This window comes from Hyperolius riggenbachi, chromosome 9, assembly GCF_040937935.1.
Source record: "Hyperolius riggenbachi isolate aHypRig1 chromosome 9, aHypRig1.pri, whole genome shotgun sequence".
In the NCBI taxonomy this organism is placed as follows: Eukaryota; Metazoa; Chordata; class Amphibia; order Anura; family Hyperoliidae; genus Hyperolius; species Hyperolius riggenbachi.
The window spans coordinates 165,160,187-165,182,485 of NC_090654.1; the positions used below are offsets into that span (position 1 = coordinate 165,160,187).

The 22,299-nt window shown below is 44.1% G+C and overlaps 1 protein-coding gene across 12 annotated transcripts in view; it reads left to right on the forward strand.

Annotated features, from left to right (window-relative positions):
• The window catches only part of CACNA1D (calcium voltage-gated channel subunit alpha1 D), a 665,324-nt gene that overhangs the window by 629,599 nt on the left and 13,426 nt on the right, over nt 1–22,299 (forward strand). For all 12 annotated transcript variants that reach the window (XM_068253651.1, XM_068253660.1, XM_068253661.1 and 9 more), the window contains 3 exons: nt 9,965–10,111; nt 12,900–13,063; nt 13,214–13,335. In XM_068253651.1, coding sequence (XP_068109752.1) covers nt 9,965–10,111; nt 12,900–13,063; nt 13,214–13,335 — 433 coding nt within the window. The remainder of the gene's footprint in view (nt 1–9,964; nt 10,112–12,899; nt 13,064–13,213; nt 13,336–22,299) is intronic.

A 22,299-nucleotide genomic window follows, 5' to 3' on the forward strand; every position in this document is an offset into this window, starting at 1 on the left:
CCTATAACCTAACACAAACTCTCCTAACACTTATTTTGTCTTCATTGTATCTCATTGCACTATCCAGAGCTGGACTATAGAATAACTAAAGCCCCAGTACCGATATCCAGACATAGGCTGTATAGTTGATAGCTAATACCCCAGCACCAATATCTAGAGATTGGCTATCTAATCCAGAACCATGGTGCCAATATATATGGAGCTTGGGTATTTAATAGCCAATACCTGGCATGCCTGCCACATACAGGCTTTATAGCTGGTGCCCTTTTTAATGTTTTCGCAATTAACAGCAACTACTGTGTGTACTACGGAAACATTATGGGGCTAAGCAATGTCTGCTCACTCAGAGATCTGGTGGAGGAAAAATAAACCTGGTTTGTTTAAGTAAGCCAATTTATATTCTAGGAATTTAAAGCATTACCAGTGCCATTATCAATAAATAGTTAAATACCTGTCCCCACTAAGACAACTACAATGCACTGACATATGTCCGCATCGGATTGGCTGTAGATGAAAACCTGCAGTACTCCACATTTAGAAGAGAATGATTCTAACAATACACTTATTACAAAGCTTCTAACAGCAACAGCATTTCATGAGTTTTGCTCCTTTATAAAGCAAGCCCATGTAACACTGTGCATATTACTGCCCTCATCAGATTTTATGAGTGGCTGCTGTGGACTGCCGAGAGCACGTCTGTTTGTGCCATTATTTTGCCATGACAAATGAAGAGAAAGGTAGTCACAGAACACAATTGATTAGTCACATGCTTAGGAGGACCAGTAAGTGGCCTTTCATAGCTAGGGTTGCCACCCATCCGGTATTTAATTACAAAGCCGCTGCCAGAATTTTTTTTTTTTACCGGCAATATATGTCTTTTTTTTTTATTTTTGTGGACTGAACCACAAGAGCAGAGGGGGAGACAACAGGTCAATGTTATCATAATGCATATACTAAATGAGATAAGTCTACAGCCTGTTCCTGCTGGATGTACACAGCCCCCTGCAGAGCTGACATAACACTAATACAGTTCAGTGCTCAGAGGAATGCCCAGCGCCCCTCCCCCAAGAAAATGAGCAATTCTGCCCGGAGAAGGAGAGAGAGAGAGAGAGAGAGAGAGAGACACGTGGAGGAGCTGAAGCTATGACAGGCAGCAGATACGAGGTGCTGCTGTATGAAAGGTGCTATGTGTATGAATGCAGCCAGTGTGTATATGTATGGCATGTGTGTGTGCTGTGTCTGTCTGATGCGTGTGTCTATGTGATATCTGTGTGATGTGTCCTGATGTATGTGAGTGTGTGATGTCTGAGTGATGTCTGCCTAATGTCTGTGAGATGTGTGTGCCAGTCTGATGTGTCTGTGTGATTTGTGATGAATCTCATGCCCACCGCCCCCCCCTCCCCTCTTTTTCCTCTGTCCCCCTCCTTTTTAAAGAAATCCTCCGCTGCGGCTCAGCCCAGGACTGCACCTAATACATGCCCGCTCCCCCATTTTCATTATATTTTTAAATATAAATGAAACCAGAGACGAAACATAGTGGACGTTTTATACATACCTGGGGCTTCCTCCAGCCCCATCCGCACGGATTGCTCCCACGCCGCCATCCTCAGTCTTCTCCTGCTCCAGTAATGGGTCCCAAAACTTCCTCCATTCCCATCCGCACGGATTACTCCCACACCGCTGTCCTCAGTCTTCTCCAGCTTCAGTACCGGGTCCCTTAATTTCAGCCAGTCGCAGACAGTTTTAGGCGTGGGCAGTGCCCTCTCTCCAGCTGAGAATAGTGTTGCGCCTGCATAGTACTATTCTACGCTGGGGAAAGCGCACTGCACATGATCAGACTGTCCGTGACTGGCTGAAGTTACGGGACCCGGTGCTGGAGCAGGAAAAGACTGAGGACGGCGGTGTGGGAGCGATAAGTGCGCATGGGGCTGGAGGAAGCCCCAGGTATGTATAAAACGTTCGCTATGCTTCGTCTCTGGTATACTTTAAGGTGTATAGTAAAGTGCAGTGAATGTGCTACTGTGGGTGTGGGGATCAGTGGGAGCACCATTACTTAACTAAAGGGTGCTGATCCTCTGGCCCCGACCTGTTTGGGATCCTCCTATCTTGTTCTCCTGTCTGCAGCTTCTGTAAGCATTTGTACTGTGTGGTGGCCACACAATGCAATGTATTCTGGGAGATGAATGGATTCTAGGAGATGTAATCTGGTTAGATGTGAGTACATTGATGCACTTGCATCTAACCAGCCTACATCTCCTGGGATGCATTGTGGCGTGCGTGTGACCCCGCCAGGAATTACAATGCTTGCAGAAGCTGCGGTGAGGGGAAGTTGGAGGATCCAGAATGGGCTGGGGATCATACGATGTTGATAAGTAATGGCTCTCGCACTGACCCCCATGTCCCCAGTGTAACTTACCTAGGGCTTATTCTAGCCCCCTGTAGTCATTCTGGCCCCTTGCTGTCATTCCACTTTAGATGGGCATAGCTGCTGGGGGGAGCAGAATGACTTCAGGGAGCTAGAAGAAGACCTAGGTAAGTTAAACTTTACATTTCCTTTTAGCGCCATTGATCCCTCTTTACTGTTGCAAAATTTTGTGGCACGGCATGCTGCCTTCAAGAGACTCAGACCTAGCCTTACAGTACAACTGACTTGAGAGAGGCATATGGAGGCTACCATATTGATTTCCTTTTAAACAATACCAGTTGCCTGGCTAACCATACTTCAGTCAGAAACATCTGATCTGCTTCATGCTTGTTCAGGGTCTGTGGTTAAGAGTATTAGAAGCAGAGCCTCAGCAGGACAGCCAGGAAATGTGCATTGTTTAAAAGGAAATAAATATGGCAGCCTCTGTATCCCTTTCATGTCAGTTGTCTTTTAAAACGTCCGTGACAAACCACTCCCAGTTGTAGGCCACACCCACAAGCCGGTATTTTTTTACCCTAAAGGTGGCAACCCTTGGTGATATTAACTTCCTGCTTGTAGCACATTAGTATATGTGAGGGGGGAAACTTTTCAAGATGGGTGGTGGCCATGGCGGCCATTTTGAAGTCGGCTATTTTGTATCCAACTTTTGTTTTTTTAATAGGAAGAGGGTCATGTGACACATTAAACTTATTGGGAATTTCACAAGAAAAACAATGGTGTGCTTGGCCACCATGGTCACCATCCATCTTGAAAAGTTCCCCCCTCACATATACTAATGTTCCACAAACAGGAAGTTAATATCACCAACCATTCCCATTTTATTAAGGTGTATCCATATAAATCGCCCACCCTGTACATTCCTCCTCATTCAGACTCAGGACAGCGGTGCCACTTCCTCCCTTCTGCTGTGCAAGTCAAATGAAACACTGCTGCTCTCCTGCCTCCCCCCACCTCACTCACTGTCAGACTCCTCACACAGCACAACAAGCTGCGTTTCCCAATGATGACCTCTTCACCCCACTCTCCTCTTGATTCTCCTCCTAATCTGACTACAAGTTGTTAGTCTAAACACAGTACAAACATGCTTCCCCTGTAATCTCTGTACCTGCTGCAAATGTTTCACCTTGCTTCATGAAATAACCAGCCCTGATTGTAAGGAGAAATCTGATAAGACAGCTGAGCTGCTTCAATAATAGCCATGCAAACACAGGCAGACCTACTGAGAAGGAAGAAGCTGGTATACTGTAATGTGTCAGCAACTCATCTGTGATTGTGCAGCCTGCCCTTTTGCTATCCCAAATAAAGGCATGCTGGTAACTGTCGTTCCTTTACCGCAAATAATCTAAATGTAAAGTGGAGTTGAACAAGCAAAATAATTATCCTGAACAGCATTTGATCTTTGCTAAGCAAGCTGTTGCCCACTACTTCTTCTATCTCTGGGGAACATGGTAACACAAGTTCTGTACTGAGAAAAAACACATGGTTTAAGCATGTTATGTGCAAACTTTTACTCACAGGAGGGAAGTTACAGTGCTGCCCAAAATTATTTATACTCCGTCCCCTGGCAAATTTTGACTTAAAGTTACTTTTATTCAACCATCAAGTATTTTTTTGACGGGAAATGACATAGGTGTCTCCCAAAAGATAATAAGATGGTGTACTGTACAATAGGCATTATTGTGGGAAAAAAAATCTCAGCTTTAATTTATATTTTAGCAAAAAATGTCTAGTCCAAAATTATTCATACCCTTCACTAAGCACTGGAGTACAATAACCTTCAAAAGAAAAAACACACTTGGCACACTGACAGAGAGCCCAATATGGTGTAGTGGTATGAAACGATGGAAAATGTCCACAGCAAAATTGAGAGGGTGTTAATGAATCTGGGCTGCCAGACAGCAACCACTACAAGCATGTATGGGGAAAACTCATCCCCACTCAGGTTGGTTGGTTGATCTCCCTCCATTGTGGTCACATTTTCTTGCAAAAGATTATGTTAAAACCAAATAATCAAACCTCATGAAAGAGGTGAGAATCTGCATCAAAAATACTAGGAGTATTTTCAGTCTTACTAGCTGACCTCCAATGATTCAGACCTGACTACTGCCAGTAGAATAGTTTATTCAGCTCCAAGTATAGAACCTGTTTTGTGAGTTACAATCTTATTTCCTTGTGTCAGTGATAATGCTTAGAAAAGGAAGCCTCCCACTTTGCGCAGTTGGCTCTGTGGTCCTAAGTGCATGTCTCAACCAGATGGGTAGACCCTGGTAGCCCCTTTTCCTCAGTTAACACTATTGTGGACCAAGCGTACCTTGTTGAATAAGACTCGACCTTTCTTTTTAACCAGAGCTGCCTGGGGGATGGTCTGGAAACCTCTCCACCCCCTATCAAAAAGGAATTTCATATGTACTCTTACACACCAGGCCTCATATCCCTCTTTTTTGTCAAATCTGATACCAACACTTGGAAACAATAACCTCAGCTATGTAAAAGTGCCAGGTGAGGCTACAAGACTTCTGGACATCCGAGGAGTGTGATTACATCCTTCTGGACCTAACCAAATCCTCTATTAATAGCATGATAAGAGAAAGGTGGTACAACATTTTATATGACTGGTACAGGTACCTCTCCCACCTTTTTTCAAAGGGGACTTATGCCTTCAGACCACTGCTTTTGGGAAAGCAAGAATGGCGATTGCCAACAGTGACACAAGACCGAGTAAAGACAGAGCATAAGTGTAGAAAGAAAGACACAGCAAACAATGATCAGAATGCTAAGGAAAATAACAAACGCACTCGCTAAACGCGGTCGCCGCACGAAAAGCGCAACAGCGACAAAACACGCTAATGGCGCGGTCGCCGCACGAAAAGCGCAACAGAGACAAAACGCGCCAACCCTAACTAACCAATCTAACACGAAAATGAATAGAGAACGCGAACGCTTGCTAAACGGTTACCCCACCGAGCCTACAGCAAGCGTTTGTTCCAGACAAGACAGACAAACAGACAACAGGAACAGGTCATATAGGATCCACTACTCTTCCGCAAGAGTGAGTGCGATCCGCACAACAAGACAGACAGAAGGAGTAACCAATAGCAACCGTAGCCGAGGTTATACTCCAAGATACCGACTACAGAAGGATCCACCGCCACTACCGCTAGGGCGGCTGCGATCCAAACAGACAGACAGAAGGAGTAACCAGTAGCAACCGCAGCTAAGGTTAAACTCCAAGACAGAGTACAGAAGGAACCACCGCCACTACCACTAGGGCGAATGCGATCCCAACAGAACGATTTCCTGTCGACCGCCGCTGGCGACAAGACAATCGCAACAGATAAGACAGAATAGGCAGTACAAATTAAACACAAACCTGACTGCACTAAATAGGAGTGCTAAGAGCACTCCCCAAGAATTACTCTAAGATAATCTTAGCAAAGGCTGAGACTCCAGGTAAGTTAGCAGGAACAAACCTCTATGACCAGCAAGGGATTTTGGGAGGAAATGGTATTTATACTGCAAGCCATCAAAGGAAGCAGCTAAGCAATTTGCATGCCAAGTGGATGCAAATTCCTAACCAGAGCAGCAGCTCAGCAAGTTGCAGAGTGAAGACAGGTCTCCTTTCCAGGGACCTGCAGCACTCAGACCTACAAAATGGTCAAAAAGCTGTCTGCCTGTGCAGACAGCAGAGCAGATCATTACAGCTGTATTCCAGAGCATGTGAAAATTCTAATACAAGCATGAATTTTCATCCAAAAAATGCATGGGAAAAATGGAACCCTGCTCTAGAACACTTTGATGAGCCTGTCTACTGTTTTCAACTTTTTTCCCTGGACAAGTTAGGCTTGTCCATAATGCCAGGGAGGTTAAACAGGAGTATGTATGTTGAAATTGTCAATGTCTGAATCATTGGAGGTAAGCCAACACTTACAATCAATTTTAAACTGCTTTTTGTTTCATTATGATTTGGCTTCTAGTATTTTCTATGCGCTATGACCACCTGACTGGTTGCTTTAAGATTTGCACCTGCAGATTTCCTTTAACAAGCAAAACACACAAATAATATTTCCTGAACATGCATCTTTTTATGTAAATTTCCATAACTGCCAGGCAAATCTGAAATGCTTGATACAGTACTTATGTTTTCTATCAAGCTCAGTGCACATTTCTGCTGAGTGCTATCAGTCATGTTCGGCTATGAATAGAATGAAGACAACTTTTTGCAGTGTCATCCTTAAGAAGAATCAACTTAGCAAAAATATGCATTACCCTCAGTTTAAGGTATTTATCAGTTAAAGTGACACGGAAGCAAAAATAAACTTATGAGTTAGGGCTGGTTCACATTGGGGCGATTCTCGAGCGCTTTGCTGATCGCCCGCGATCAGCAAGGTGCAACTACAATATATCCGTATGGATACATTCACACTGCAGCGGTTGCGATTTCGATCAATCGCACAACACACTGCATACAGCATTTTGGGGGCGATTGCTTTGTGATTCCCGTTCTATTGAATGGGAGTCACAAGCGCAAAGCGCGCAAGAATCTCAAGATTTAAGTTAAAATTGCGAGCTGAATGCGATAGTGGGCTAACGGCGCTCAGAGTGCCCAGTGTGAACTAGCCCTCAATGAATTGTATGTGTCTCTCACTGTTTCTTTGCTGTCTAAGCTATTTAGAAAAGAGGATTGAATTTGACCACGTTGGTCAAATAGCTCAGAGAAGCTCTTTTGCATGGATACCAACTCAAGTGTTTTTTTTGTTTTTTCTTGTAAAAAAAAATGTTTCATTTAAATTTTTCAATTAACAATATAACAATTATCAATATAAATACAGATAGTACAGAGTAACATTAATGAAGAGAAATGCATAGAGAAAGGTACCATACTATACAGTATTACTTATTGTGACTATGATAGGTTCGTAACAGTGATTATAAGAACAGACCAGAGGACCTTATTAACAAAGAAATTGTCTAGCAGATTTATCAGTAATACCAACATGAACGTTCAATCTCCATTTGGAACCAAGGGCCCTAATCAGGCAGACTTGACATTTTTGGTCCATGGAACACAATAAGTGCAGTCTATTCATCAGTGAGTCATCTCTGATCAGCTGTACTGGAAAACAACATGAGACTTTTTTCTTTGCTACTAATGTTCTATTTGTTATGTGCACTACAGTTCAATCATTATCTCATAAGTTTATTTTCTCTTCAGATTTGCTTTACAGAGAGCTTTGATAGAAATACATGATATTTCTATTGAAAATGAAAATGATACCAAATTCTAATATAATATTGTCATGCAGGTTCTAATATTTCCATTATGTCCACTTCACTTTAGAGCATAAGTGAACTTATGAATGCCTTTGAACTGTTGAATCCTCCTGGGCAGTATTTCTATACATGTAATTTGGCCCACTGTCTCTTAGCAGAATTTCTGCTGTCCCAGTAGCCAGTCCAGTAGCTGTTGGGAGCTTTGTTTACATGGGCTCTTGTATCCCATCACTTGAACTCACTATTAGAGATTTGCAGAATTCAGGACTCTGCATTATATAACACATCTTATTTACAGCAAATGGTAACCACTAGTGGTCAGAGAGCATGCTAGTGCACTCTCTACTGCTGCAGGACTCAGTGCTGCCTGGCGTTCTGATTCCTGCGGCCCTGCGTTTTTTGCCTAGTGCTAGCTACATGATTCCCCCCTCCCTGCGGCATCCCTCCCACCCTTCCGATCCCCGCCGGCGCAATCACCCGTCCGGAAATCCCATTCTGAACGGGATTTCCAGGAGGGCTTCCCCCGCCGCCATGGTGACGACCGCCGTGACATCATCGACGTCATGACGTCACAGGGAGTCCCGATCCACCCCTCAGCGCTGCCTGGCACTCATTGGCCAGGGAGCGCACGGGGTCTGGGGGGGAGGCTGTATCACGGCGGGTAGCGGTGGCGATCAGGCACAACACGCAGCAAGCAAAGTGCTTGCTGCGTGTTTTAAAAAAAAATTATTCAAATCAGCCCAGCGGGGCCTGAGCGAGCTCGTCCAGAACGCCAGGGAGGTTAAAATTCTTAGGGCCAGATTTATCAAAGCTTTACTGACATTTTTTTCTTCTTAAACTGTTCTAACCAGTAGAGGAACTTTTCTGCATGATAATAAGAAACTTCTCAAATCCTACGTAATAGCAGCAGTTTAGCGTGGATTTCTAGAACTGTGCTACACTTAACCTCCTTAACGGTCTGCCTGACACTAGTGTGCCGCGGAACAGCGGTTGAAAAACGCTGCTCTATGGGGAGGATCAGGTTTGCACATGACGTCATGTGCGATCCTTCCCATAGTGAAGACTGGAGCTGTGCAGGGAGGCTGCACCGATCGCTGGATTCAGGCTGAGTAATGTATAAACGGGGTGATTGGGGGTGCCGGACACCTGTACTAGCTAGCCTAGTGCTAGCTAAAGGTTTTGCAGCCATGTGATCAAATAAATTAATCCTGGGGGGCACAAATTAGCAAAACCTCCTGAGCGGCGTAACGCTCAGGAGGTTAAGAAAAGTGTAAATCCATCCCTAAACTGTTGTAGATTAAAAAGTTCTTAATAGCAGTTCTACAGATAGTGAAGCAGTGCAGGCTAGGCATGATTTGTGAAGAGCTCCTCACTCTGAGTCTGCTGACAGCAGATGTAATGGTTACCTCAGCAACAGCAATTTCCCTCACACACTGCACTGTGTGAGAGACCCTTTTAGCTCCTTCTATTTTACAGCAGTTTTAGAAGGATACTGTACTATCTAGTGATTTCTTAAGATGTCTGAGACAGTTCTGCATGGAGTTCTAAAAACCTACCATTTTTTTGTCTCAGACACTTGATAAATGTCCCCTGAGATTCCAGTAAGGGCTTGTTCACACCATGAGCACTTTTCAACCAGTGATTAGCTCTTGCTAAAGTGGTGCTATGTGTGTCAAAAATAACACAAAGCGTTACATTAGCAAGCACTTTTCAAATCACTGGTGCTTTAAAAGCAGTTGTAGTAATAACCAGCCCCAATAGCTATTGGTGTATAATTGCATTCAAACAGTTGCTGTAAAGAAGGTATATCCAATAGCAAATATTCCAACTGTAATCTGTGTTGCCTAGTTTTCCATTTCCTGCAGTGGAGAAAGCTTATGTGGCCAGGTTTCCAATCCCAGAGATCAACATTCACTGCTGCTTCCTGGTATTGGATACTATTAGATGGGGCAAGATGAGCTGACTGAGACCAAGTTATTGATGTGCCATTAGTATATCTATCCTTTAAGTTCACATTTTCTTTAAATATATCATATTTATGTTCGTGCATTGAGATTGTTGCTTATTAGAATACACAGTTGTAGAAAAGATACAGTACACTAGTGACTTGAATTACAAAAAAATACATTCAAGTCTTGCATCCCAAACGTTATTTTGCTTATTTCACAATAAAATTTAGTTTCTGATGAGCAAGGACACATTGGTGGGGATGCTGTAGTCTTATTAATTGTCAGAATGTTTTTTGACATACTTGTGTGGCTATCACAGATCAGAGTCTGGAGAGAGAAATTTGCCAGTCATCTTCCGTGAAGATCCTGATTTTATGGACTATGGTGAAGATCCATACTTGGGTGAACCAGAATACTACAGTGGGGAAGAGTATTATGAAGATGAGAGTATGCTGTCTGGAAACAGGTGCATGACTGAGAACATTTCCTAGAGTTTTTTGTACAGTTTACATCTGGATAATGGAAAAACTGAATGACTTGTCTATAGTGAACAGAGCAATGTTTAGAACCTAATTTGGGGTGTGGGCCAAAGAACTCAAAACAGGAAAAGAGACAATACCAAGAGCCAACTTTGCAATATGTTATATGCTGCAGGCGTATAAAAGAAGGGATCATGATATAATCACAAACCCTGATTGTCAGAAGACAACCACTATGGGTGGGGATGGTAATATTAGCCTATCCCCTAGAATTAATCTGGAAGATGCTCATTCTCTGGGAACAAGGGTACACTGTGAGAAACAAGGCCACATGCCAATGTGCCCACCTCTGTAAGGTCTGTATTACAATTTAGGGAGAAAGGAGTAAAATGTTTATTTATAAAACAAAAATTCTAGCAGTGCTTTAATAAAATATTGTGTTTTCATTGTTATTTAATAAAATATTATACTGGTAAATGGCCACCTTGAGAGTTAACTGAGAGCTTTCCAGAGGCATTCCTTCCATTGGGCGCCAGGGGGCGTGGTGCACCGGGTGAGTGACAGGGAGGGGATGTCACAAAGGCCTCCCACAGAGGCCATGAGCAGGAGGGGGAAGCAGCGCAAGAAGGAGGGACAGCGGTGGGGAGGGGGAGCTAGACCCCCCTCCCTCACCTGGGTCCCCTCCTTCCACACTCTCATCCACCCAGGTATGCAGCGGGCAAGCGAGGAATACCTCACCAAACTCCTGCGTTCCAGGCGCTGGAGCACTACGTCACCGTCACGTGCCACAGATCTCCGCCTTCAGTGCTTCTTACTGTGCTTCCTGATTAGCGGAAGCACAGGGAGCGACATTGACGGCAGAGACCTGTGGTACATGACGGTGGTGCAGCACTGCAGCGCCTGGAACGCGGGAGTTAGGTGAGGTATTCCCCGCCAGCCGTGCCTGCCGCATATCTGGAGGAGGGAGACCGTTGAAGGAGGGTCCCAAGTGAGGGTCTGGACCACCCTCCCTCCCCGCCACTCTCCCGCTGCCCCTCCTTCTTGCTTACCATATTGGGGCCAACTATGCTACCTATACGGGGGCAACTATACTACCTACACTGGGGGTGACTATACTAGCTACACTGGGAGCAACTATACTAGCTATACTGGGGCAACTATGCTACCTACACTGGGGGCAACTATACTAGGTATACTGTGGCAACTACAGTATAATATCTATACTGGGGCAACTATGCTACTTATACTGGGGCAACTATGCTACCTATAATGGGGGCAATGAAACTAGCTATACTGGGGCAACTATACTACCTATACTGGGGGCAACTTTACTACCTATACTGGGGGCAACTATACTAGGGGCAACTATCCTATCTATACTAGGGGCAACTATACTATCTTTACTGGGGGCAACTATACTGGGGCAACTATGCTACCTATAATGGGGGGCAACGATACTAGCTATACTGGGGCAAGTATGCTACCTATACTTGGGGCAACTATACTAGCTATACTGGGGCAACTATACTACCTATACTGGGGGCAACTTTACTACCTATACTGGGGACAACTATACTAGGGGCAACTATCCTATCTATACTAGGGGCAACTATACTATCTTTACTGGGGGCAACTATACTGGGGCAACTATGCTACCTATAATGGGGGGCAACGATACTAGCTATACTGGGGCAAGTATGCTACCTATACTTGGGGCAACTATACTAGCTATACTGGGGCAACTATACTACCTATACTGGCGGCAACTATAATAGCTACCTATACTGGGGGCAACTATACTAGCTACCTATACTGGGGCAACTATACTAGCTACCTGTACTGGGGCAATATACTGGAGCAACTATAGTACTCATACTGGGGCAACTATACTACCTGTACTGGGGGCAATTATACTAGCTACCTATACTGGGAGCAACTTTATTACATATACTGGGGCAACTATGCTACCTCTACTGGGGCAACTATATTACCTATGCTGGGGGCACCTATACCTGGCATTACCCCCTGTGGCACGCTTAGTATGCTGCACTCTCTCCTTTTTTGTAGGGGGAGGTGTCTTTTAATACCCAGCACCTAGTGTCAAATGCCCTAGGTACGCCACTGGAGTTTTCCATCCCTTTTTTAAAATGTTTTACATTTTGTAATAATTTTTAGGCACTTGTTTTCTCCCTAAATGGTGTCTGGAACTTGCAGTAGAAAAATGACAGCTGGAATGGGATTTGTTTTTAAGGGGTGCACCAACACTTTTCCTTTCCTTTAGATTTATGAAAATGAATAAGGGTGCGTACAGACATGCGACTATAGTCGTTTGAAACGATCGTTACCGACGGCATTGCCCGACGATCGTTCGTAAAAAGTGCACAAACGATCATTAAAACGACCGACCAACGAGATATGTCGTTGGTAAAGAACGATCCATTCTGCCAGATCTTTTCCAACGACCATCGTTCAAAAAGTAATGTCTGTACAACGATCGGTCATTGATCGTTCGTTCTCAAAGCTTTGCACATGCTCAAACAGTTCTTTTTGACACTTGTGTTTGAAATCAGTTTATACATCATGTTGCGCACGCAACGCTCGTTCCAAGATCGTTCGTACACGAACGATGTTCAAAGTAGCCTTTCTTCAAACGATCATCGGCCGATACCTCCTTTAACATCGTTCGTCGTTCAGAACGAACGATCGTTATCGTATGTCTGTACGTACCCTAACTCTGTTAGTCTAGTAACTGACCAGAATCTCTTATTAACTCAGGCCGATGTATGATGAACCTGCATTGTATTCAGCTAATGACCTGGACTATGAAAGACCCAAAGGCTATCACCACCCTCACAGCTTCTTTGAAGAGGATGATCCACAGATATGTTATGAATCAAGGAAGTCACCAAGACGGAGACTACTACCACCTACACCTCCATGTGAGTTGCATCTTACTAACATTCTATTTAAAATGAATTATTCTTCCTAGCAACTGTAAAGACACCTATAACTGGTAGTGCAGCAGTTATCAGTATAGGCAGTCCCAGACATTCAATACCCGTTCAATGGCATTTTTCTGTGTCTTGCAGCAAACAGAAGATCCTCTTTTAATTTTGAATGCCTTCGCAGACAGAGCAGCCAGGATGACATACCACTATCACCTACCTTTCACCACCGTGCTGCATTACCTCTACATTTAATGCAGCAGCAGGTACGTGTAATCTGTAGTACTGCACTCAAACCATTTTATGGTCAAACAAAAAAACGACAATTCCTTAAGGCAAACTTGAATTCAAAACTGCAAGACCTCTTGCTTACCTATACCAAATAGCTGCATAGGTAAAAACTGCAATTATTTAAACATAACCTCACCTTTTTCTTAGTTACATATGGAAAAAGTACTGAACTGGTGTTCCCGGTTGCTTTATCTAAACTAGACAAATGAAAGTGAAGGTGATTTACAGCAGCATTATTGGAATAGCAGGAAGTGCCTGTACAGTGGGCAGCATTGCAGGAAGTGCCTGTGTGCTCAGCAAGCAGTTATCAGGCAGCAGTGAGCAGTTACCATGCAACAGTGAGCAGTTACCAGGCAGCAGTAAGCAGCTGTGAGAGTTTGAGAGGCATTTTACTGCCTATCAACTGCCTTATAGTAGGTACACATGATGCAATTTTCTGGCAGATTTACCTGCCAGATCGATTTTTTCCAAGATGTCTGATCTGATTTTCAATCATTTTTCCGATCAATTTTCCTTTCACTTCTATGGACATTGATAATAAAAAAAAGGATCAGAAAATCGATCGACATTCAGATCAAACATGTTGGAAAAAATCAATGTGGCAGGTAAATCTGCCAAAAAATTGTATTGTACCTAGCATTAGGCCTCTTTTCCACGGACAGTTGATAAGTGGGGATGATCACAGATATACAAATTATTCCTAGTTGATGCAAATGTATGCAAATTTTTATGCAAATATATGCAGCTTGAAAATGGACCAATCAATTTAACCACTTGAGGACCACGGTGTTAAACCCCCCTAAAGACCAGGCTACTTTTCACTAAATTGGCTACTGCAGCTTTAAGGGCTCACTGCAGGGCCGCACAACATGTGTATTTTTTTTTTTTTTTTAGAAATATTTTTTTTTTAATAAAATGTACGGTACTTATCCGTTAGCCGGGTGCATCCGGCAGGTGGCGCTAATTACTATTCCCCCTCCAGGCCGACATGGATAGTAGGGAAAGATGTAACTCTGGTGGAGTTTTGTCGCCACCTAGAGGATGCGCCCGGCTAACGGATAAGTACCAAATGTACTATTTATTTTTAATTTCCCCTCCCCCCCCCCCGAAAACCCTCCCTCCCCCCAGCCATCCAGTGACGCGATCGGCTGTCATAGGCTTTAGCCTATGAGAGCCCATCGCTCTCCTGTGTGCCAGGGGGACAGCCGTGTCACACGGCTGTCCCCAGTACAGCGCTGCTGCAGATCGCAGCTCTAAGTAAAAAGCCGTCAAACAGTCTCCCGAGTGGCACCATGATTTAAGAGGAGTTGGCAACCCTAAAGTGCTGGAGTCGCACATTGCTGGGCGCTCATTGACCAGTCTGATAGTGGTCAAACTTGCTGGGTGAGTTCAATCCCACACGGGGTGTATGGTGGTGGATTAAGGACACAGTTGAGCGCTATCTTGTAAACTGGGAAGTCTCCCAAATGGCGATCGCCACTCGGAGACTGAAGGCGGGGCGGAGATCCGCCTTCCGAGAGGAGATGCGCGCGCAGTCTGCACGCGATCTCCTGCACAAGCCAGCTCCAGGACCTGACGCCAATTGGCATTAGGCGGTCCTGGGGCTGCCGCCGCGGTCACATCCATTAGCGTGACACGGTCCCCAGGTAGTTAAACCCAGGTTTAAATTGATTGGTCCTTTTCAAGCTGCATATATTTGCATAAAAATGTGCATAATTTTGGAACAATTTGCATCTCATTGATCATCCCTATTGATAAGCAGTGAAATGCCTCTCAAACTCTCACAACTGCTTGCTGCTGCCAGATAACTGCTCATTGCTGCCTGGTAACTGCTTGCTGAGCACACAGTTCAACTGTCCTTGGAAAAGAGGCCTAGGAGTATTGTAGGTGCTTGTTTTATTCTCTTCCCTCTATAGCAGTGAATACCCCAAATCTTCCAGTATTTCCCTATTTGTAGCTGCCAGAGATATAATGGTGTCAAGACCTTCTCATAATACCACAGAGCTTGTGTTATCACAGACCTAGTGATGTCAATGGGCTATAAAGAACCACACCACATGGCTACGTGACAAATAAAAATGGCGCACAGCGCCAGGGGAATGAAAATGGCACCGCATAGACTTACATTATATAACGCTATTTAGCGTTATTAGTGTTAAAAAATGGCACAGGCAGTGTGCCTTACACTTATAACGCTATCTAAATAGCGTTATAAGTCTTAAAAAATGCAGAGGGGGTGGGGGGAGAGATGCAGCGGACACTGGAGGGAATAGGCATCGGTGGAGGATGTGTGCAATATGCATACATTACCTTGTCCTGGGCCGCCGACCGCTCCTTCACTTCTTCCATTCGTTTGCTGTAGTCCTGCAGCCGGCCAATCACCATGTGGTTTCAGTCCCCACCTGGTGATTGGCTGGCTGCAGGACTACAGCAAACAAACTAGGAAGTGAAGGAGCGGAGGGAAGGAGCGATCACCGGCCGGACAAGGTAATGTATGCATATTACACACATCCTCCCCCGATGCCTATTCCCTCCAGTGTCCCGCTGCCTCTCTCCCCCCAACCCCCGCTGCCTATACTAGCCCCCCTGCATTTTTGATGGCGCACCGTTCTGCAATAAATGTATCATAAAACGCTATTTACTGTTTTAATGTATTTACATTAAAACGGTAAATGGCATTTATGATACATTTTTCGGCAGAACGGTGCGCCATTTTTGGACGCCATGGCTATTATAGGAAACATAGTTGAAAGCCAACATGTTATTACAGATAAGCTTTGACTACACATTAATATAGAAGTACATCTGTTCACAATATTAAAAATTAATGTATCTAAAAATAGGTAATGTACTTCACTTGTGAATCAATAGTATAATGCTACTGTAATTACAAGGAGTGAGTGAATAGAACCTAAAATAATTCAAACTCAGCAGCTATGAACAGTCACATAAATTATGATTAGTAAAGATAGGTTTGTTTCTGTTGTACTCTGTAAGATGAGTCTTTGCCTCCGCTGTATGGTGAAGTGCAGGAGGATTACCTGGGGGAAAAAAATGCAATCAGCCAAAACATCAAACATACTTTCCTATTAGATGGCAGGTTGTATAGTATCCATAAAAGTTAAACAACAGGGGCAAGATTTGTCCATAGCGTTCACTGATTATATGGGAAGGCACTCACTGTTAGAAGAAAGCTGGATGTTCAGACAAGCAGGCAGGTGCAGATGACCGGAAGGAATGCAAAGTGCATCATTTCTCATTTCTTTAAAATGAGTGAAAAGTACTATTTACTCAGTTAAAAGTGATATATATTCTGGCATTCGTAACAATGTACTGTACTATCTTGGCAGTAGAATAGCCGATAGTACTATGTCAGTGCTGAATAGTTTAGTAAGGTTCTATCTTACTACCAGAAATCTGCTGCTACTTGGCAAGGGCTGGTGCACACCAGAGCGGTTCTGAAGCGTTTATTAAAACGCTTGCAGGGGGAAAACCGCTTGGCAAATGAAAGTGAATGGGATGGTGCACACCAGAGAGGTTTGTTTTTTCCACCAATGCAAACTCGGGGGCTGCAGCATTTTTTAGATTTCTGAGGTGTTTCTGCCTCAATGTTAAAGTATAGAAAAGTGGAAAACCGCTCTGAAAAAATGCTTTACCGACGTTTTTGTTACAGAAGCTGTTCAGTAACAGCTTTACTGAAACAATATTTGAAATCTGCTATACAAAACACCGCTCCAATAAACGCTAGGCATGTTTAGAAAACGTCTCTAAGGCCCTGTTCACAGTGGTCAGTTATTTTGCAGAATAATTCTTCATATCAACTCACTGCCTATACAATTCTATGGACCCGTTCACAGTAACAGATCACGTTATTCTAACTCGCTGCATGTAGGCTTTATATTAAAGTCTATGGTCATTCTCCATTGCAGTTCACAGGCATTGCAACATGTGAGTTATGCAACTGACCACTATGAATCCAGCCTAAACATGCCTAGGAATTGCTCTGAAAATCTGCTTCAAAAATTTCTAGCGTTAGCAGATCTGCTAGAGGTTTTTGGTGTGCACTGGGCCTTAGTATAAACACATTTTAAATGTTTTTTGATTTTTTTCAATGAGAGCTTGCAATAGCCAGCAGTGTGTACGGCATCCAGCTCTACACTGGCTGTCAGTGGTATGCGACACAGACATACACACTTCTCAAACACAGTTGCTTGACAATAAATGGCCTCAGCCAACCACTAAGAAATCATAAATTCTGCCAGGGCATGTAAACTTATGAGCACAACTGTGAGCAAGCTATATTCTGAAAATAGAAGACATGAGACACCTCTAGGGGCCCTTTTCCACGAGCACTTTATAGGCAGTGAAAAGCCTCTCAAATTCTCACAACTGCTTGCTTCTGCCTGGCTACTGCTTACTGTTGCCTGGTAACTGCTCACTGCTGCCTGGTAACTGCACAGTTCAACTGCCCGTAGAAATGGGCCCTTACTTCTGTGTAGGCTGTGAGGGAGACAATAGGGCAGTAAAATTCTCAAGCAAGAAACAGTATAACATAACATATGTTGCAGTGCAGCTCAGCTAAGGGCCCTTTTCCATGAGCAGTTGCTAGGGAAAAGACTTAAGTCAAACTCTCTCAACTGCTTGCTTGCTGCCTGGTAACTGCTTGCTGCTGCTTGGTTACTGCCAACTAACTCACGGTTCAGCCACCTGTGGAAAAGGGCCTTAAAGCGGAATATAACCCTGCATTTCAACTTTGCTCTAAAATATTATTTACAGCATATTATATGCAACAAGCATTTTTTTTTACTAGACCAGCATTGGAAGGGTTAAACACAGAGGTTTAAAGTTCGGTGGAGAGATATGCAGAAGTTCAGATAGATACATTCTATTTAGTTACATGTATCTATTGATAAATGTTACACACTCTTTGGCTGTCCTCCAAGCTCCTTCTCAGTCAGAGAGAGTGAGTCACATTCAACACTTAGATACATTTATGTATTCAAAATGTATCTATTTCAGCTTCAGATGCGTCTGCAGAAATCTCCAGGAACTTTAAAGCCCTGTGTAACCCTTCCAATGCTGGTCTAGTAAAAAAAAATGCTGGTTGCATATAATATACTATAAATAATGTTTTAGAGCAAAGTTGAAATGCAGGGTTATGTTCCGCTTTAAGGCCTCTTTTCCACTGGCAGTGTAACTGTGTGCTTCAGCAAGCAGTTACCAGGCAGCGGTAAATAGTTGACAGGCAGCAATGAGCAGTTGTGAGAGTTTAAGAGGCATTTCACTGCCTATCAACTGCCTGTGAAAAAGAGGCCTTAGTGGTGAAGAGGTTCTGGGAAAATGCCAATGCTGACTACATAGGCAGCTGCAGACTTTATTTTACAAACAAGGTCGACAATATTTTCAGAATGAAAATTACTTTGGATGTCAGTTTGCTTCAGCAGAATTATGTTACTTCCTCATTTAATGTGACATTTGCCAGTTAGGTATATGATACTGCACAGTGCACAAGAACCTTTCAGTAGTGCTTTGTAGCACAAGTGATTTGTCTTGGGACAAAGATTAGTCCCATTATAGCTTAATAATTGCCTGTAATTGTCCAGTCTTTGCTCCTTCCATCATAACCAATTACTTTTTCCCTGTGATATATCCCAGTTGCCTTGTATTGGGATTGTCCTAACAAGATTCATGTCCTCGGAGCTGGAGTTCATTTATCATCAGACAATATTGCTGCTTTCTCAATGGTTCAGTAAAATGTATTCTTCCTGGGCATTAGCAGAGACTTGCATCCTCTCAGGAGAAGGAAAAATGTGTGTTTTGTGTTACCTGCAACATTGTTATGTAGACATCAAGCAACATAGAAAGTTTGCAGTTAAAAAAGTTGTCAATAAATGCTTATTTGCCTTATAAACCTAACATGAACATTAACATTATTTTAATATGGAAAAAAATGAATTGTTTAACAATGCAGCATTCCACATTGATATATTAATTTAATGTATTCTCCACCTTCTATTTAAAAGAAAACTGAGGTGAAAGTAACATGGAGGCTGACTTACTGTATATATTTGAGTATAAGCCGATCCGAGTATAGGCCGACAACCTAACCTTTACCTAAATATTCTGTGAAAAATGATTGACTCAAGTATAAGCCGAGGGTAGGAAATGCAGTGGTCCAACGGTGCAGAAGGAAGCATTGTTTGGAGAATATAGATGGATTGGAGGAGATAGAAAGTACGGTACATATACAGTAGGCTGACCAGATGTCTTTTTTTCCCCGGACAGGTCCTCACAGGTTTTTGAAATGTCTCGGGTGAAGAGAGCCGAACACAGAGCGAGTCAGAAGAGCCTATTGAAGAGACAGAGAGCCGAACAGCCAAGACTCAGTCCAGTATTTTCCCCAGAGCCTATCAGCTGGGCAGTAGTGTTGTCCGGATCATGAACGATTCAGATCTTTGATCCGGATCCTTTTTTTAGTCAAATCATCCGGATCATTAGTTCATTGTAATGATCCGGATGATTCGACTCACAAAAAAGATCCGGATCAAAGATCCGAATCATTCATGATCCGGACAACACTATTGCCCAGCTGATAGGCTCTGGGGAAAACACTGGACTGAGTCTTGGCTGTTCGGCTCTCTGTCTCTTCAATCGGCTCTTCTGACTCGCTCTGTGTTCGTCTCTCTTCACCCGAGACATTTCAAAAACCTGAGAGGACCTGTCCGGGGAAAAGAGGACATCTGGTCAGCCTAATATACAGTGGAAAATGCCAGACTGGAATGGTGTGTGTAGCTGACATCTGTGCCCCTGCCATTCTAAAGTGCATACAGGTGTCTCCTGACATTGCTGGACTTACCTGCAGCAACCCTCCTTATCAGTTCATTGATCCACAGTTACTTATGTTTCGTGCAAGATCTTCAAATGAAGTTCCTGCAGAATACAGCTTCATGCATTCCCTCCCCTCTTTCTGTACAGCAGCACATGGTGTTCCACCATAGCAGAGCAGTGTAAGGGACATTTGTTGGTTCCCAAAGAGGGACAGTTGGGAGCTTTGTATGTGGTGCGTTTTTCTTCCCCCTCCCATGTGCTGCATATGGCCCCCCAACTTCCCAAGTGCTAATATGAGATCAGGAGGTGCACGGTAACGGCTGTCCGTGTAGTCCTCAGCATGTGCAGTGAGCCCCAGCAGAATTTGGGAGAGACTTCTGTGCCGCCCACCCCTGTACCCGAGTTCCTGTGTGCCCCCCGGCATATGCGGTGCTGATGCGTCAGTTACTCACCCTCTGGTGCCTGATTGTCTCCCCGGCATGTGTGGCATATGCAGCGGTGGTGTGTCTGACTGTCACTCACCGGTCTGCGCCGCTTGGAATCCCTCTGCCTCTCGTAGCCGCGGTCTCATTGTTATGCCGCCATCTAGTGACACCTGTAATCACGTTATAGCAGTGAGACCGCGGCTACAAAAGGCAGATGGGTTTTAAGTGGCACAGACCGGTGTGTGACAGACACACCACCGCTGCATATGCCGCACATGCCAGGGAGACAACCGGGCACCAGAGGGTGAGTAATGGACGCACCAGCACCGCATATGCCGGGGGGGGGGGCACACAGAAACTCGCGTACGGGGGTGGGCGGCACAGAAGTCTCTCCCAAATTCTGCTCGGGCACATTGCACACTCAGAGGATTACACGGACAACCGTTACCATACACTTCCAGATCTCATATTGCGGCGAGGGCACTTAGGGGACCTCTCTGTGCTTATATGACTCGAGTTTAAGCCGAGACCCCCACTTTTGGTTACTTTTTTGGGCTCAAAAACTTGGCTTATACTCGAGTATATATGGTATGTATATCCTTTTAAACAATGCATATTACCTGACTATCCAGATATCCCCCACTTCTAAATGTTTTAGGCATAGACCCTTGCTGTTATGGCTATCTCTTTGTTATTTTAATCAATAAAAGAGCTATACATCATTGACGTGGTGCTGTGGATTCTTCGTGTTGGACTTCGTTTGACTCACTAAGGGCTATTGAGTCTATCCACTCAAGCACACGTCTGTCCCCATTTGGGTGCTTGTCCACCTGGTTTCTAGACCCTGAAACATGCAGGTTAGTGACTCTAAGGCATATTTTCCACAGACAGTTAATAGGCAGTGAAATGCCTCTCAAACTCTCACAACAGCCTGCTGCTGCCTGGCAACTGCTTGCTGCTGCCTGGTAACTGCTCACTGCTACCTGGTAACTGTTGCTGAGCACACAGTTCAACTGCCTGTGGAAAAGAGGCCTCACTGAAGGCAGACTCAATTAACCTCATGCTTGTTTCATGTGTGCAATTCAGACTCTATTGATGCTAGAAAAATCAACAGGAAAGCAACTGATATTGCATAAAAGGAAATGTAGCCTTCATTTTCCTCTCACATCAGTTTTCCATTCACATTTATGGTTTAATACACATTGCCTTAAAGGGAACCCGGGATGGGGCTAAAACAATAAAATATACATATAAATGTTATGCAAGATGTTTGTGGGGGAATCCCTGTCTGCAGCAGTTTACTTGTGTTCAGGGTCCTTCTGTCTGGGCTCTGCAGGGTTTTGCAAGATCAAAGCCAGTCTTCTCAGCCTGCCGACAGACTGTACACACAAACTGTCGGCAGAACGGCCGCCCCGAGGGAGGGTCTGACGACCTGTCGTTTGCGGGAATCTGGCATGTGTACGCGCCTTTAGTATTAAACTTCATCCCAGTCAGCAGCTGATACCCTCTTTCTCATGAGAAATATTTACTTTTTCTCGATTACATCATTGGGGGGATCTGTATGGCTGATATTGTGGTAAAACCCCTCCCACATTGTGATGTCAGCACCTAGGTCCTGACAGTTTGCTGTGTATAAGCCTTGTTGCATTGTGGGAAATAACAGCTGTTTCCAACTGCCAAGCAACC